General features: G+C 37.3%; 1 protein-coding gene across 2 annotated transcripts; it reads right to left on the bottom strand.

Moving 5' to 3' along the window:
- Positions 1–1,232: 1,232 nt before the first annotated feature.
- LOC139469910 (uncharacterized) lies at positions 1,233–16,726 on the bottom strand. 2 transcript variants are annotated; one of them, XM_071252255.1, is made up of 9 exons: positions 16,551–16,726; positions 16,341–16,443; positions 12,512–12,622; positions 12,106–12,218; positions 6,833–10,606; positions 5,618–5,711; positions 4,865–4,914; positions 4,227–4,274; positions 1,233–3,269 (listed from the first exon to the last, which is right to left on the bottom strand). In XM_071252255.1, exons 1-8 carry the CDS (start codon positions 16,641–16,643, stop codon positions 4,233–4,235), a joined length of 4,380 nt encoding a protein of 1,459 aa, XP_071108356.1. In that variant the 5' UTR covers positions 16,644–16,726; the 3' UTR covers positions 1,233–3,269; positions 4,227–4,232. The 2 variants fall into 2 exon arrangements, with proteins under 2 accessions (XP_071108356.1, XP_071108358.1); XM_071252257.1 differs by lacking the exon at positions 12,512–12,622.
- Between the last annotated feature and the right edge of the window lie 1,251 nt (positions 16,727–17,977).

The following is a 17,977-nucleotide window of genomic DNA, read 5'->3' as shown; positions in this document are numbered from 1 at the left end:
TGTCAAAACTCCAATTGGTACCAGCGAATGTGGCACTTGTTCATAGAAACCCATCCACTGGCTAAGAAATGGTGCTAATCCAAGCAATAGCTCCTAAGAACTCATAAACTGGGGAATTAAGGAGGAGTCGGCGATTCCGTTTTCAGTCAGGTGAATATTTGACACTCTCCCCATTCTGAATCATAGTCATAGCAGACTCGCCACTAACGTCCGAGATTGGGTGCTAAAATGAAACAGAAATTATTTCTAGCGTCGTCCCTGAACTCGGTATGTTTCCATACTGTAAAAAAAAATAAAAAAAATATAATGTCAAAGGATCAAAATAGTCCAACACATTCAACAGAATCGACGTAATAAATTATATTAATCGTCTTTTGTGGCACATTCACGTCATTATTTAAAAAAGTTATCGGAACATGTATCATCACTGCCCGCTAAAAAGTAGCCAAAGAATAAAAACTAATTATTCTTACTTCCCGTTGACTTCTGCGTTGTCATTCAGTTCGAGGAAAAGATACTTGTCTTACGTCATCCAGCAGGTTGAGTCACTGGTAGAAACGCGACAAACATCAACAAGTACATCGCCTTTTTAAACGTTCCTTAATAAACACAGTGCGGCACATTTACAAGCTCGTACGGGTGTAAGAAATAGACTTGGTATGTCAATGACACCCAGCACGTTGATTAACAATTATGTTGTCGACATTGGAGACGCTGTTTACGTCACTGGAAGCAGCTGGTAGAGACGTTACAAGCACCACATGGGGCATGAAGCACATATATTTATCACTCAGAGCTGATGCGACACAGTACTTGTTTATTACAGGCGCCATCAAAACTGTTGAGACAGACAATGTTCATACAATGGCGTCAAGACATTGATGATAATCCATCCAGAAGTAAATGGGAAAGTGGTATAATTTTTTCAAAAGAATATCTAGTTCTTAATACAATGTTGAAAGGTTGTGTTGAGAATGAAAGAACGCATCTCGCAAAGATCAATTAGCAATGGCACGTTTCTACATAGTCTGGGAAATTGTTTCATAACTGTGGTAATTCTCTCACATACCCAACATTATTGTCTACTAAGGGGCATAACTCTATGTTACTGTCACCAGACACGTCTGATTGGGTTGCTGTGACATGCGTTATATTTTCTCCATCAGAATTTATTGATTGAATTCATAAATAAAAGCAGCACAAGTATTAACTTCACATCATATTTATTTGTAATATTTTTATGCAAAATTCAATACAGGCTTCTTGATGACATCAAACTATTTCTATATATGAGCCTGATTACTCCACAAGTAGTGTGATGACAATTTATACATTTGTACAGACAGGCTCCATCAGCCCACCCTGCAGCTTGCATGGTATCAGCTGCAGATTCTGAAGACTTCCATCACTGTGCTGTAATGTTACAGAGAAGCACATACATGTATGTAGAAGCAACACATGACACTTGCTTTAGAACAAGAAGCAAGCTTATCTGCACTCTATAATGATGGCAAACTCCTTTTGATGGATATCCAGTCAACTTCTTCCAATTGCATTCAGGTACTCCATGCCATGCTGTTAATTTCCAATTAATTCTAAAACTATGTTCATACTCTTAGTTCACTTGTTAAAGGCTTTAATCACAAAATAAGACCTCAATTGTATAAAATAAAAATCTTCATATTTACTGGAAATATAGGACTAAAAATCTAATTCTTAACAATTCATACAACTCTTGGCTATCAATCATTGTGACAGTAATTAAATTACCGACTGACGGGTAAGATTTCTGCCAAATACACATATTCTACTGCATGATATGGGTCAATAAACGTTTCTAAACAAAGCAATAGCAGTTCCACATTTTCAATTTCTATCAAATATGAAAGAAAATCCATTGCAAAACCTAGACTTCTCTTAGAGAATGTATTCATTCAAGGCAACACAACTTTATTCTTACATTAGAAATCAAGAGGAAGGTGAAAATGTAATCAAAACTAAATGAAAAATATCAACCATATTCATATTATTAATTCTTTATTTCTAGGGAAACATAGGACTGCAATACTGCAATGGTTTCTACAGAGTCAATGGGGAAATATTTATTAGATTTAAACTTGCCTTGGTGGATTATGACATCATTTATATCATTATCAATACATTTTCAAGAGATTTTTCATTATTCCATTCAGAACCAACACACAGTGACAAATCAATCCACGAGTGAAGTTTCAAGGTACCAAAATAAATCTACTTTGACACAATACTTGATGCCTTCAGTATTCAGCATGTAGGATAAGGTATGATACACCTATTTTACCCATGTCATACACAGTTTATGCGCCATCTTCCATTGCATAGTCTATGACTGGTTGCCTTCACAGACAGACAGACAAACTCTTACTAAGCAGAATACATCACAGAAAACTCCAACAAAGAAATGACATAATCAAAAATGACTTAATATTTAACAGATGTTAAAACACCCTCAATGTGTTTATACATTCAACATGCTGGATTCATGGATGTAATATCATTTATATCACCATGTTCTCTTGAAAATAAGCTGAGAGATTTACATACCTTGGTCTATTTATATGCATGTCCGGGGGATTGCTAGTAATAGATATTTTGGGGGACTAACCCATAAAATGGGGGTTCCAGGAGGACTCCTGTAGCAACAACAAATAAAATATGAAGTGCAATGCTTTATGCTTTTAATTAAATAGATTGGGATGATCTTATTTACATCAATCTTAGCTACTGATTTTGTTTATGTTTTGTTTTTTACTGCACTCAGAAATATTCCAGCTATATGGTGACAGTGATGATTGGCTGGCTGAGCAATGACGGACATGTCATCATAACAAAAAAATCATATAAATCTTACATGCTTCAATTAAAGAAGTTTCAATCATTCCAACATCCAAACACTTTTGCGTCTGTCTTGCAGTGGATATTATTTGCATCCATTCTAAACTTTTATGGCTAAATGACACAATATTTTGTGTCCAGTAAAACCCTGTAAGCGTCATAAGCAGGCACAGTTAACACAATGAATATCTTAGCATAAGTTTGTCTCTCTGTCTGGAGCACACATCTCATCAGTCGTGTTGCTAGTTGAGTCTTCCACAGCCCCAATGCGACGTCAATGAGAAGTGGTGGGGCACTGTCTCCATCTGTCCTAGCCGGTGGACTGGACATGCTGATTACAACTCAGCAGTATTCAGACTGGGATCTACTGCTACACTGTAACAGCATGTTTAAACCTGCAACAGGTGAAATATGAATGACTATTAATGGTTTAAGGGGTGTAACTACAAAAGTTCACAAGGCACAGTATTTGTCAGCCTACAATATATAAATAGTGCAAAGGCACAGCTACTCATCAGGTACATTTAGAGTGGGCCAAATATTTTATGTAGTGAATTCTTAAGCCATCAAATAAGGAAAGTGTGGCTGCGTAATGTGCAAAATCTGCAAAATTTAAGAACATGCACAATATAATCTGAGAGTAATATTCTTCTTTTTATCATATGGTAACAATCACTTGTGTGAAGAAAACCATCTTTAGTAAACAGTTACTGGCACATAAGATATTTAGGGCGGCAATGACCAGAGTTGAGTGCAGAAGATGGTGCCTAAAACAAACTTATTAACATTATATGTTTCATCAAAGGGTCCCAAATCAAAATATGTTCAGAAAGTACCAAAGCACAATCAAAGTGAGCTGAATGTCCATTGCAGTGAGGTGAGGTGAAATGGGGTTTAACGTCGCGTCCAAGATTATTGCACTTATATAGCGATGTGCATGTACGTGTGTGGCTGCTTGTACTAGTCCGGACTGATGCCGATTTATAGTGCTAGCTCACTGAGATATCATGCCGCAGTTTAACATGAATACCCCACTCAGACACAGTATACTGACTCTGAGCCGACCAGTCCTTGTTTTAGCCCCTTAATGCCGAGCGCCAGACAGGGTAACAACAAGTACCATCTTTTAACGTCTTTTGGTACGAAGCGGCCGGGGATCGAACTCCGGACCTTACGCTCTCCGGGTAGACACTCTACCACTAGACCACGGAGGCGGTCTCCATTGTAGTGAAATCTTTAAGGAGAGTGTTGACTTAAGGGACAAAATTGTACACAACATCACATTATGACCATGCTTATAATTGGTTCAGATTCTAATAATTTTTATTTCAATCAAAAGTATCTCTAGATACCTTGTGTCATGACTTAGTACATGGTTGTTCAATCTTTATTCTCTTCTCCTGAAAAGACAAAGCATACATTAATACTCCAGTTGTACCTTTTTCGGAAGTGAGCATTATTGATTGCTTAATGGAGCAGTCATCACATTTCTAATGAACTAATTACACTGCAGGCTCTAATATCTTTAGGTAGCATTCAAGAAGATGCCCTATCAATGACAGTGTTGACTTGTGGATTCCACTTCTAAATGTGATGTTTTGGTACAGATGCTAGTACATATATACCAGTTGTTATCACTTGCAAATAAAGGCATAGGCATCTATACTGACACATTGCATTGGAGTCAGTGAATGAGTGATTGGTGTTTAAAACTGCTTTGAACAGTATTCCAGTTATATCACAGTGTGTCACCTTAATGTGGGATGCAAGCTGGTGCAGGTCTCAGACATTTACCACTTTGGTGAAACCCAAGAGCATGGGCATGATGCCACAATCCTAAAAACATAATTGGGGCGAACCATAATTCAAATCCATGATCATCGGTTTCTGCTGTGCCCAAGGGATGCAATTCTCTCTTCACTAGTTACAGGTATTGCTGTTACACCTACAGATGAATAATGACATTAATCTATTTCAATGAGACTGATACCTTATGTTTGGGACACAGTAGAGAAAATCTGTTTTCATCAAGGAAGCATCCTGCAAAGAAATGATTTTGAAATATCATAACATATGCTTTCATTACTCGAGGGGAGTATTGTTGACCACATTGGGGTCTATTCACATTCAACTGGGTTATGCGAACACATTAACACTGACTCAGGAAGGCTATTCCAAAAGCAATTATAGCCATTTCATATTCAGCAGATGACAACCGATCTTGTGCTTATATATGTGCTCGTTGTTTAACACACCTCACCACAATATTCCAGCTATAAGATGGCAGCCTGTAAATAAGCAAATCTGGACCAGACAAACCAGTGATATATGAGCAATGTCCCATGGCATTGAGGTACAATTGATAAAGAGACAACCCTTTTTTTGGGATCCTGATGTTTAGGTTTTAACTGTAAAGTCCACCAAATCTAAATCTTTTCAAACATACTAGACTTGCTGCAGGGTAAGACTTTGAAATAATTCAACAAACAATAGACCACATGGTAATATGCAGCCCTCCAGTTGAGCAGAAACAAATATGAATTACAACAAATGCTATCTTCCTTTGAATTGATTCTTGCTGTAGGACATTGAAATACTGAATAAAAGTCATAAACCAGTTAGTTCATTTCTATTATAAAGTAAAGCCATACTTCAAGCCACTCACTGAAGGTGGGACAATGTGAAAAACAAAAATAACAAATACTACTCTTCTCTTGTGTACAAACTAGACATTGAAGGTTACCTCTCTCTGTGGCACATAAAAAGTGGTATTTCTGACTGCAGCCTTTGTTTAAACATCCAACCATAGCACCATTTTCTTTGCAGCATGAGCAGACCTAGGATAAAAAAGAAAAGAAAGACTAACAGAGCTGCAAAATTAATATTAATACTTGATTTACATTAAATACATTATGATATGCATGAATTTATGTAGAAATTGCTCTATGGGTAGTCACCAAAAGTTTAGGTTTGTTAAAATAAATTTGTTTTAAATGATCTGACCTCCCTTGAAATCGGGATATCTTTTTTTTAATTCATTATTCATAATCGTTTTGAAATTAAATTTTGCTTTTGCCAACATTTTGCACACACCATGTGCACAGGTCATGTGCTTATAGTGTGTGGAAAAAAGTGATGAGAACCAAGAATACTTTCTTTAGTTGATTTCTGATGTTTTCCATGTCTATTGATAAACTATGGGTAAAGATTTTTGTTGTACAAAATGACCTCATCTCTTATATTTTGACAAACACGATATTGAAGAGAAAGGACAGGACATGGCATGAGTTAACCATAAGATTAATTTATAAACAATGGGCAATACCACAACCTATGTCAGAGGAAAATGGGCCATAAGCCACAGATTACCTCCCTTTGTGCAAACAAAACTTGCAGTGTAATTGAAATGCAAACACTTCCAGACCAACCTTTGGGTTCTCTTGAGATCATGGAATCACCATGTCCAATCTATAAAAAAGCTTTGTCTTTGTACACTTTATAAGAGGTCACTGGGCACAGTCTGTCCCCTTTGCAACTGTTGTAGTGTAAAGATGGGACAAAATGAATGTGTACTGCATGATGACAATTCTCAGTATGTCTCGACTAATCAATAAAACATATTACACTGTTGATTGTTTTTTAATCTGCAGTGACCCAGTTGATTTAGACCATTGATTGAAGTGTGATTAAAAGAAAGGATGGCCAAAGAGAGAAAGGGACTATCTAACATGATAAAAGGGGTAAAATGTTTCTAAGTAAAGCATTCGTACACAGATAAATATTTCCCTTGTTGCAGGGCTCCATATTTCTAAAAAGGAAAACTTTTCTATTGTGAACTCTCTCATCTCAGTTTATCTGATAGCTTTTAAGTATCACTGACATGTAAGGAGGTCAAATGAAATTAAAGAAATATCCCACAAAACTTTATCGAAGACAAAAATAGGAAAATATTACATACTGAGGACCCTGCCACTTTGACAGCTTCTTCTAATCCATATATTTTGGATCCAATGAGAAACACCCCGTCAGTCCACATAACACAATCTTCATGCACCCACACTTCCTTCGGTTTAGGAAGTGGTGGTTCAGATACACTCATCCCTGAGCTAGACCGTCTTTCGTTGGACGTCCTTCTCCGACTGCGCCTGCTATTCCCCCCAGCTTCGCCTGTTGGAGTGGACTCGGGGGTCTTCTTCTTCAACAGTTCCTCCTTCTTGCTTTCTTCTTCTGATTTGAGCAGAGCAAGGTGACTCTCGATGTAATAAGGCCCAAATAGATCACCCAGGATCTTGTAGCTGCTATGTTTCCCACAGAGAGCACACACCCAAACAGTGTCACTCGTAAGTTTCTGAGATGGCAACATTACTGATTTTTCAGTTGGAAGATTGGAGATCTGGAGAGAAGGTGCTGATGACACCAGGCCCTTGCTGGCTTTCTTTTTGCCTAACTTTGAGTCCAAGTCATCAGTTGGTGTATCATTGAATACTTTCACACTTGCTGGGTGAGACCTGGGTCCCTCAACTCTAATAAATGGTCCAGATGAAAATATACCATCACTTCTCTTCTTTTTCTTCATAGCTTCAAGAGTTTTATTGAACTTCATCATTTTGAAAGAATCTTCCTCAGGATTGGGTTTGTTCTTTTTCTTCTTCTTTCCTGATCTTTCTTTTTCTTTCACCTTGGCTTTATTTTTGCTCCCAACTGGCCTACCCCTCTTTTTCTTGTCAGAATTTGGACTTGTGTCCACAGTTTCAGCTACAATGGAGTTATTCTTTCTATCCACATCTCGTGACTCATTTGATTCCAATCCAATAGAATCATCATAATCCATGGCTTCAGCCTTTATTCCACCAGTGCTCGATTTGACATTGAGCACAGATAAGGATTTATCCTCAATATCAGAATCATCTGATAAAAGAACAATTTCCATTGGAGAATCCTCTTCATTGATATGGAAAGTCAGCTCTTTCTTCACCTGAGGTGGTTTTGATTCTTGGCTTTGTATCACTCCATTTGTAGAATTGTCTGTACTTACACTATTGTCTTTAGACTTCTTACCTTTCTCTGAGTTTGTTGTATGTTTTCTCTTCTTTGCAGATGAAGTAGTTTTTGGAGTCTGTGGTATTTGTACTGAAGAAACTTCTACATCATAAGACATATTGGATGCAGGTTTGGTTTTGTCACTACTTTTTGCACTATCTGCTGATTGCGAAGGTAGCTTTTTCTCTTCATTGCACTTATTTTTAGTCTCTTTAGTTTTGGAACTACCAGGAAACTTTGATGATGAGCCATCTTGAAAACTGTTTGCCATGTTTGTCTTTGTTTCTTTCAAATCTGTATTCTTAGTTACAGAATTCATTTTCTTGTTCACATTAGGCTGTTTGGGCGATTTGGAAGGCAATTTATCTGTTCTTTTGTCTGATGACACATCAGAGGTATCTAGCTCGGAATTGACTGGACCAGAATTGTTTGTGGGTGAAGTGGCTGTATCAGGACAGTCTTCATTCTTTATACCATCCAATTCTTCTCCAAAATCTGAGAAAAGTTCATCTGATCTTAAGAAAGAACTCCTACTCTGCCTAGAATATGTGTTGCCGGAGTCTTTTCTTACCCTTAGAGTTTCCACTTCTTCCACGCCATCAACTGAGTCATTGTGCTTTTCCATCTCATCATTATTCACAGAATTTACAACTCTTGCCTTTTTCTGACTGTCACATTTGTCATTACTGTTGTTGACACCTCTTTTTTTACCCTTTTTTTCATCCACAGAATTCACTGTGGATACTTCTCCAATCTTGTTACTTTCTTTACTGTCAGATGCCTTAACAGTTGCTTCTTTCGTCCGATGGTTTTCAGCCTTTTTATTCATTACATTGTTAACTTTTCCTGAAACAGATGTAGAATTCATTCTAACTGACGTAGCTGGAGTAGTATTACAGTGGTCAATGTCTCCATTGACCAATTTTGGTTCTATTATGATTGATTCACAATTGTCCTGTTTACATTTCTTGGTATTATCACAATTCAAATTTTTGTCCCTTGGGCTTGTAACATCTTCTTTCTTAGCTGACTCCAGGTTTAATTTCATACTGTTTGGACTATCAACAGGAGTTTCTATCAAAGGGCACTGTGCATCCTTTGACATTTTCTTGAATTCCTGGTTATCACAGTTCTGGACAGGAGATCTTTTTTCTTGTACCAAGCTCACAGTTGGACCAGGATTAGTACAAGAGTCATGATTGAACTTTTCACTTATTTCAGGTGTTGGTTCTATATTGTCTTTCACAGATAGCATTGATTCATTTTGGTTTTTCATACTGGAGAGTTTATCTTCAGAATGATCACCAACTTCATTGCAGTGCTTACCGTCTGTGCATGGAGGACTTTGGCTGGAGCTAGCACGGTCTGTGCTGTTGCTATTTGAACACTCTGCAGTGCTGCCGCAGGCCTCCCCGCTCGGCTGCTCTGCAGAGTCATCACAGTTTTTTGAACCCTCATTACTTTGTGGGGAGGGTAAACAAGCATCATTCACAACACTCTTAGGATCAACCACTTGTGTTTCCGGAAGCATCACTAGTTTCTGAAGTGACTGAAGGGGATTAGATGGACCTACACCAGAGCGTGGACCCGGATCTGGAGACGACATATCACTTATATATGGACTAGGCGAGGTAGAACTAGAAATGTTTTGGTAACTCTGTGACTGAGGTGGGCTACTGATATGAGCTTTGGAAGATGGAGTGTATGGAGAACCAACATGACTGGATGGAGAGTTCAGTGGGTTAGGAGAGAAATGCTGCTGATGCTGACCTGGTGAAGTCATGTTTCCGCTACTACACGACCTGCCGGCTGGAGAACCTATTGGTTGTGACATGTTGATCGGAGGCATGTGACCTGGCGATCTCATGGACTGGGCAGTCCCCATTGGAGATGCCATTTGTTGCATGTCACAAGGGGAGCGCAGTCCTACATTATGATATCCAGGAGGAGGTGTTGGTATGGGAGATCGTATTCCAGAAGTAGGACTATGCATGGATCCAGGACTTGGTAAACTTTGGTTGCTTTGATGAGAAACTGGACTATGCATCAACATTGGACTGATAGGTGATGTTCTCGACTGTTGCTGTTGGTGAGATGACGGGGATGGATATCCCATGTGTCTGTTCATATTGCCACCCATTGGTGACTGGTTAGGACTTCCTGACTGCATATTGTAATGTGGTGATCTTGGAACATGGTAAGGAGCAGACCTACTCTTCTGAATAGGCACCTGAACTGTTTGCTGTTGAGGATAATTTGAAGCAATGTGCAATATGCTGTCAGCCACCTGCTGTGGGCTCTGTGTTGTTGATGAATGCCTTGCATGATGATGCATTGGTGAAGGGTGTGGTGTATTCTGATAGTAATTGTTGCCAGACATCTGACTTTGAGATGACTGTTGCTGTGGAGGGACTCCAGGCATGCTGTACTGGCCTGGGTAAGGGTTTGATGGATTGGGAAATTGTTGCTGTTGTTGTTGTTGCTGCTGCTGCTGTTGCCCCATATAGTGCTGCTGTCCAGGGTACATACTACCACCATGATTCATCATCTGTTGTTGTTGCTGCTGTTGCTGTTGAGGTTGTACATGTTGCTGTTGTGATTGGTGTTGCTGCATCATCATCTGAGCCTGACTTTGACTACCATAACCAGCCATATGGTGTTGGTAGCTAGCCATACTTTGACCCATGTTTCCCTGAAATGAATAACATAGAACAGTCTTATACCTTGCAGAATATACATGGTGGCAAGGTTTTCACTGCAAAGACAACAAGAGTCATCAGGTGATGACATATCCCCCCAGTCTAGTGCAATTTGGAATGTCGTTTGGCAACTTATACCCTACTTTTGGTTCATTGCCATTGGATATCTTCAGTTCATACAATTGGATACGCTCAGTGAAGGAAATTATATTCCTGTTCAATATTTTTCAAAATCCTAAGTCATCAAACAGCACCAGTTCAACACTAGACTGATCTGTATAGCAAGTTTCAACGGTTTGGGAGTTCTGCTCCAGAAACGGAACTACAGTATTCAACATAATAAGCGCCCAGGGCCCTCTCAAAATTAGAAAGAGGGGGCGTTTATTAGAATATTATTTTCAGTTGAAACATCGTAAATTTCGTGGTTTATGTTAACAGCCTGAAATGTTTACATACGACAGATATATTTTTCAAGAATTTAATTGCCCGTAATTAAGGGTGATATAACACACGAGTGCGTATTATACACGAATAAATAAGTCTTGTGTACATTGATCAATCGGAAGGGGTGCTGATTGGGATTGTTCACTAGCCAATATATTAGCAAATATCGCCGTGGGCGCTTATTAGAGAGGGGCGCTTATTAATTTGAATACGGTACTCTCATTTTCAGTAGAAGTCCCAACTTCTTGTCATGAAAAAACAATAATTTATTCTTAAAATCACAAATTATCAAAAGGCTCCAATTCACCACTAGACTGATCTATATAGCATGTTTCAACAAGAAATATTTCATGTTTTTTTGTAGTTCTGCTCCGGAAACGAAAAACAACTTGTTTTCATCAGGAAAAAAAGAACAAAATAAAAAGTACAAAAATTCCAAATTATCAAAAGATACCAGTTCCCAACTAGACGATCTATGTAGAAAGTTTCAACTAAAAATATTGTACAGTTTTGGAGTGCTGCTCCAGAAACAGAAAACAAACGGCTGACAGGCAGACAGATAGGCATGCTGATTGCTATATCCCCCAACCCCCCCTTATTCAAACCGAGGAGGTAATAATATCAAGAAAGTTAATGCTAATGTATGAATACTGCATGAATTATTTTATATCCCAAATGTTAAATAATATCATTTACTGAATGAATCATTTTCAGAAATTTGCATGTTAATGCTTTACAGAATCCAATATTACTACCTATTATTTAACTACTACTGAAATATTTACTTCATGTGAAATAATTGAAGTGTCTAACAGTTATTTGTGAAAAGATATGTATCCAAACAGAATGAGATCTCTCAAGAATTATTTTAGACCTCATCTAACAAGTTACATTAACATATCTAGGAATCAGGTGTGCTTTATTTTGTGAAATGGATTTTCTTTTGTATTGAACTCAAACTAGACAAACATGGACGGTATTATAGAAATGTTCACATTGCAACTTGGATATACAAGGTCTTTGAGTGGATAATAACCATAAAACAAACCATGTTGTTTTCCTCATATCGTCCTGGGTAGTTCATTGCTGGAATTCTTCCACCACCTCCTTGACCACCAGGGCCAAAACCACTATACTCATCAGGGTAGTGGTTCATACTGCCTGAAAACGAAAGTTAATGGTCAGTAGAAATAAACACTAAATTTGAATCAACTAGAAAACTAATTTGCCACAGGATTGTGGAATATTGTAGAGTAGTAAAATCCCCATAAATATTACATTTTTCAATTAAAACTAGTGATTTGTTCTGGGGAATGGAGTCATTGATATCGATGGTGGCTGGGTTAGGTGGATTTTGATGCATTCTGCAGTATGATTACAATAGGCAGTTTGATTATGTTTTGATCGAAAGTGCCTAAAATATATAAAATTTTGGTGGTTAGCATAGCGCTTACCTCTTTGGTAATTAGCATTCATAGCAACAGATCTTAGGGCTGAACTGGCTGAATTGATAGATGGGTCAAAGTTAGCACTTTCAGATAGCCCCGGACCCTTGTTGTTTCCAGCTGGAAATACAACACAAACAGAAGCTAATTTGTGTAACTTTGATTCCCCATTAAAAGATAAAACCTTTACTTGAATGGTTCCCATTCTAACACTTTGATTATTACACAAATAATCATGTAAATTGTAAGAATTCAAATATTAAGTAATTAACTCTAAATGAAATGAAGAAGGTATCAACATTACATAATAACAATATCCACTCTGGAGACATAAACATCTCTGAATATCATGTTATCATCATACATTTCAAACTTGTCTTAATCCAACCACTGCACCTACACCCCAAAAGTCACTTATCTGAACTCTTATCGATTTCATTATATACAACTTGGGTGACATGATGCAGCATGGTCATAATACGATATGTATCGATACATAGGTCAAGATATGACATGTATCGCATTTACACTGCACATATTCACAACAAATTGCAAGGAAACTTCTCGACTATTTATAATTAAGTGAAGGTTCAAAAGGAAAGCTGGCTGTAGACACATGTTCCTAGCGCCTTTTTTTAGTTGTGAACTTGAAACGCTTATTACAATACACTTTTGCTATATGTGACTGAGAAAATGACTACCCGGTAGATAGTCATAATGTTAACAAGTGTGTCGTTTTGTATCGATAAAGAAAAAATATATATTGTGTATCGTATCATTGCATGAAAACTCACGATGCACCGGTGTATGGCTTCACCCCTACTTAAAACTTGCAAATATATCAAGAACATTGACCAGTTTTGGAGTACACAAGACATTTCAAAGGACATTCCGGACTTCTGCTTCTTAACCATGATGTTTGTCATTACATGCTTTCTTGTCAATTTGTACACAAGGGTTTTCACAAAACAGAAAAATAATAATGGATTAACTCAAGACACTGCAATATTTACATCAGCGTTTCAGATTGGTTCATATTCTAGGACACACACTGATAGTAATGGATTAACTCATGACACTGCAATATTTACATCAGCGTTTCAGATTGGTTCATATTCTAGGACACACACTGATAGTAAGATAGAAGAATGCCCTATCATGAAAATGTCCTTATTCCATTTTCTCTTGCAAAATCACTGAAGTTTGGTTTTAATTGTGAAAAGAATACATGTCATGTTCTGGTTTTCAAATCTAGTCTAGGTGTAAACAATGTAATTAATGCCTTGCCTTCATGTAGTTAGGGTAAACGTTTATTGCTGTGTCAGGTGATACCTATTACAATCTGAGTTTGCAATACATGTAAACTAATGAGATAATGACTTGAATGAAACTAGCTTTGTCTGCAGATTAGCCCAAAATAGAAACGATGTGTTTATAAACTCAACAAGGATGTGCATTATATCTTTATAACATGTTTTTCCCTTGCTTCAGAAGTGTTTGTCATGTTATGTTGTCATGTTTCTAAGAAACATCTTTTGGAAAAATAAATAAATGAAACTTTGGAGATCATTGAGCAAAAGCAAACCCTATCTTTCAAATTGTGTAAGAACAGATCTTTTATTGGGTTTCTATTTACACCAAATAAGTCATTAACTCATTACACAAATGTTCCATTTTAATGATTAGAATGTGATATATGAATGACATTAGGTGATGGGAGAATATGTAGGATTCAACTGTCGAGGGGAGTGAGTGAATGTTGTTGAACACTGCCATCAGCAATATTCAGCTATCATGGCACCCCACATATGATTGAGTCTTGACCACAAAGATAAGCTGAATATTTGAGAAAACATGAATCACTATTACCCAATTAATGTTTAGGTGCTTGCATACAAATATGCATGTAAAACTTCAAAAACCCAATACTATATGTCAATACTTTGCGGAATTACCCAATGTATTGGCTGCATTCTTTTCAACATGCACATCTGTATTTCTTTACAGGTCTTTATTTACTGATCAAATGCAGAAATGACACCTACATAACAAATGAATACAAATGACAATACATATAATTTATTTAGCAGATGTGTATTTGCAGCAGATGCTGCTGAGTTTATGTAACATGTTACACACTTGAGATAGAACAGATACAACTTAGAAATCACCCGAAACAGCGTTTTAGGCAGAATTATTTTAAAAAAATGTCTACCCATTGGCAACTATCCAAAGATCGGACCCAAAGTGGCAAAAATATATTGAATAAATACTTATGGTTGAAAACACTATCTCATGATCTAGAGCCTTGGTGGACCAGACAAAACAGTGATTCAGATTGATATTAAAGCCACAACCAAAACCGAGAATGACCACATAATCCACCTATTCAGCAACAGACATTTGCACTTGTCCCATTGCCAATGCCCAATAGTTAGGTATCATAATGATGAGCCACAATTTGTCATTCTTAAGGATATTGGTATATGTTATCACTACAAGGACTAGTGGACTAAAATCACTCATCTTACCACAGGCATAGGCTACTGAGGTCATATTCTAACCCGGAATCCCCACAGGGTTCGTGCTAAGAAAAAGCAGATAGACCAAACTGTTTTCACAGAAAAAGTAATATGTTTATGACTATATAAATGTACGAATTAATGGCCACGCCACTGGCAAAAACAACTTTTTCTATCTTTAGTGACTGCAAGTTTTCTGCAGTAATGATTCATCAGCATATATACAATGTGTAAAATACATTTAAGGACATGACAGTTGTGAGTATATCATCATTACCGGTACAATTTGTGAACATCTTATAATTAGTGAGAACAAAAAATAACAGGACACTTGTGCAGAATTGTACATATGGATATGTGCTTATCATGTAACATGCCAATCTATTGTTACGAGTGATTGTCTAAGATGGGTCCTTGGCATAACCATACAAAAATAACTATTCTTTCTAAACATGTCATTATTCTAAAACTTTTATTACTCAATACCTTTACTTGTTCACATGAATTTTATCAAACTGAGGGCTCAACATCACTTTACTTTCTTTGAATCATTAACATAAATGGAACACTATTGTCCATACCATGTAAACAAAGAGCTGCATCAACATGATCCAGCAGGACTTACGTCACAAGTCAATATTTTAATTACAACATGAGTCGAATGTTAAAACATTGAAATGAAATGCTTATTCACGCAATTTGGTGAACAAAGTTTCATTGTGGACCTAGATCTTCTTGGGAAAAAAAGTATAGAAATGGAAATTTCAGAGATTAAGTTCATTTTCTTCACATGCTGATGATTAACAGCAGTTTCTTTATCTTAGTAGATCATAGTACATACTATAAAAATATAGCCCTTCAAAGAGTGCAGTGTGGGTGACATCTGGCAGAGCTAGCTGCTTTCTAAAAACATGTCAACAGCACATGTCATGGAATCATTAACAAACTGTGTCAGTAATTACTCATAATACTGCCCTTGTACTTTTATACACGTTTTCCTACAAATCACAAAGGCGGTATTTAGTCTTTCTTAGTCAAGCAAAAGACCTTTGAAGTGTTTCTCTTCTTGATTCGTTTTAAATGCATCATTTGTGTCCACTTTGAATTTGATGATTGACAGATACATCTGATGATCAATGTGTAGTAAATCCATTGCCATATGGAAAAAGTAGCCTTTGGTTCATAACATGAAAGCAAATACGTTCAAGGTACAATCATATAATTCACATAGTATAACACGCATTGTTTTTATTTATGATACATCCACCAAGTCTACACTTTCAAATTTCTAATACGAAATAGGATCTAGATCTCACCTAAAAGTGTTTGTCTCAGAACATAGACATTCTCTAAGATCTTTTCACAATGTTCTTGAGCTACACCCATAGCCTGTAGTTGTGGCAACTGCAGTTGGCATACCTACAACACCAGAAATAGTTGTGAAAATCGAGAGGTAAACGAAAGACGCATTGGAATAAATGCGAACGCGGTAGCCATATTGGAAAAACCCGCGTACAAACACTCACTGATTGAAGAGTTTTAAATCCATAGGCTTCAAACGTTTCAGCATACTGTTTGCACATAAATGTTTCGAGCCATCTCTCGACAGGTCCAGGCATCTTCTGGAACAATTAAATTTATTGTATGACTAAATTAATCTCCTGAAAAAGCGAAGCCATCTTTCAGAAACCTTAGCATAATGGCCGCGAATCACGTGATCAGAGCTCGCGAGGTCATGCGGATCGTGCAAAATAGATCAAAATAGACCATGCAGCAGACAAACAGGCTTTGAGAAATAATTACCCTCCACCACATATCTGAAACATTTAATCACCGCATGACGATTTTATAAATGTTTTCCAAAATAAATATGTTTAGTTTATGAATGAGGTATAATTTATGTGAAAGTGCCTCCGGGAGCGATTGTAGAGACGAGACACATGAACATTTTCTTGACTGGTTTGTGAGGGTCGGGGAGCCGATATGAGACAATGATATACCTGGATTGAGAGTCATGATCGAAATTTGTCACATTGTCTGACGCAGCTATTGTTTTTTACAGCCGATATGAAATAATGTTTATACGTCGACAAAGCGCTTGCAATGAAGAAACATCTAAGAATGTTTCCTAAAAAAACCCGACTTTAAATGTAGTCTAGAAGGACTATATATAGGCTATGGTTGATCTACGCATTGCATGCATAAGCGGATGTAAGCTACATATAAGGAAACTGTTTTCTTAACATGACATAAACAAAACATTTAAAGTAGATGACAGTATACGAACACGAAACCTCAGATATATGGTGTCATATTATTAGTGAGTGAGTATGGTTTTACGCCGCTTTTAGCAATATTCCAGCAATATCACGGCGGGGGATACCAGAAATCGGCTTCACACATTGTACCCATGTCGGGAATCGAACCCGGGTCTTCGGCGTGACGAGCGAACGCTTTAACCACTAGGCTACCCGACCGCCCCCAAAGTATTAGTACAATACCGTACAAAGAACTTCTTCATTCTGACAAATAGCCTAACTATGCATAGATCTACCTGTAAATTATTTTTACCATCCTATAAGGCAATATACCACGTTCAAAGAGCGGGTGCGATGAAAGTGGGACGATATCTAGTTCTAATTCAGTATGAATATTTATAATTCAATTAATATTATTGTTCGTGTAATTATATGTCAAAGCAAGTAGAATTATAATGATTAGGCCTATAGTGTTGTTTATTTGTTGTTTAACGCCGCACACAATAATACTACGGTAGCGGCCTGTAAATAATCCGTGTCAAATCAGTGACTGAATGATATTATGAACAAGGTCCGGTACGTGTACCATGATACGAAATCAACTAACATGTACGTACACCAGCCAAGCAACCCGATCCATTTCATCGCCTCTTACGACAAGCATAGAGGGTGCCGGGGACCTATTCTAACAAGGT

The sequence above is a fragment of the Haliotis cracherodii genome, unplaced genomic scaffold (genome assembly GCF_022045235.1).
Source record: "Haliotis cracherodii isolate W230 unplaced genomic scaffold, xgHalCrac1.p SCAF_2, whole genome shotgun sequence".
Lineage (NCBI taxonomy): Eukaryota > Metazoa > Mollusca > Gastropoda > Lepetellida > Haliotidae > Haliotis > Haliotis cracherodii.
This window is presented reverse-complemented; position numbering and strand designations above follow the sequence as displayed.

Bases quoted from the DNA above. Each gene is read 5' to 3' on its own strand.
- LOC139469910 (XM_071252255.1), bottom strand. From the start codon at position 16,643: ATGCCTGGACCTGTCGAGAGATGGCTCGAAACATTTATGTGCAAACAG. The intron at 10,607-12,105 runs GTTTGTTTTATG...TATTCATTTCAG, and splicing joins GATATGAGGAAAACAACATG to GGAAACATGGGTCAAAGTAT. The intron at 4,275-4,864 runs GTATCAGTCTCA...TTGTCTTTTCAG, and splicing joins TACTGTGTCCCAAACATAAG to GAGAAGAGAATAAAGATTGA.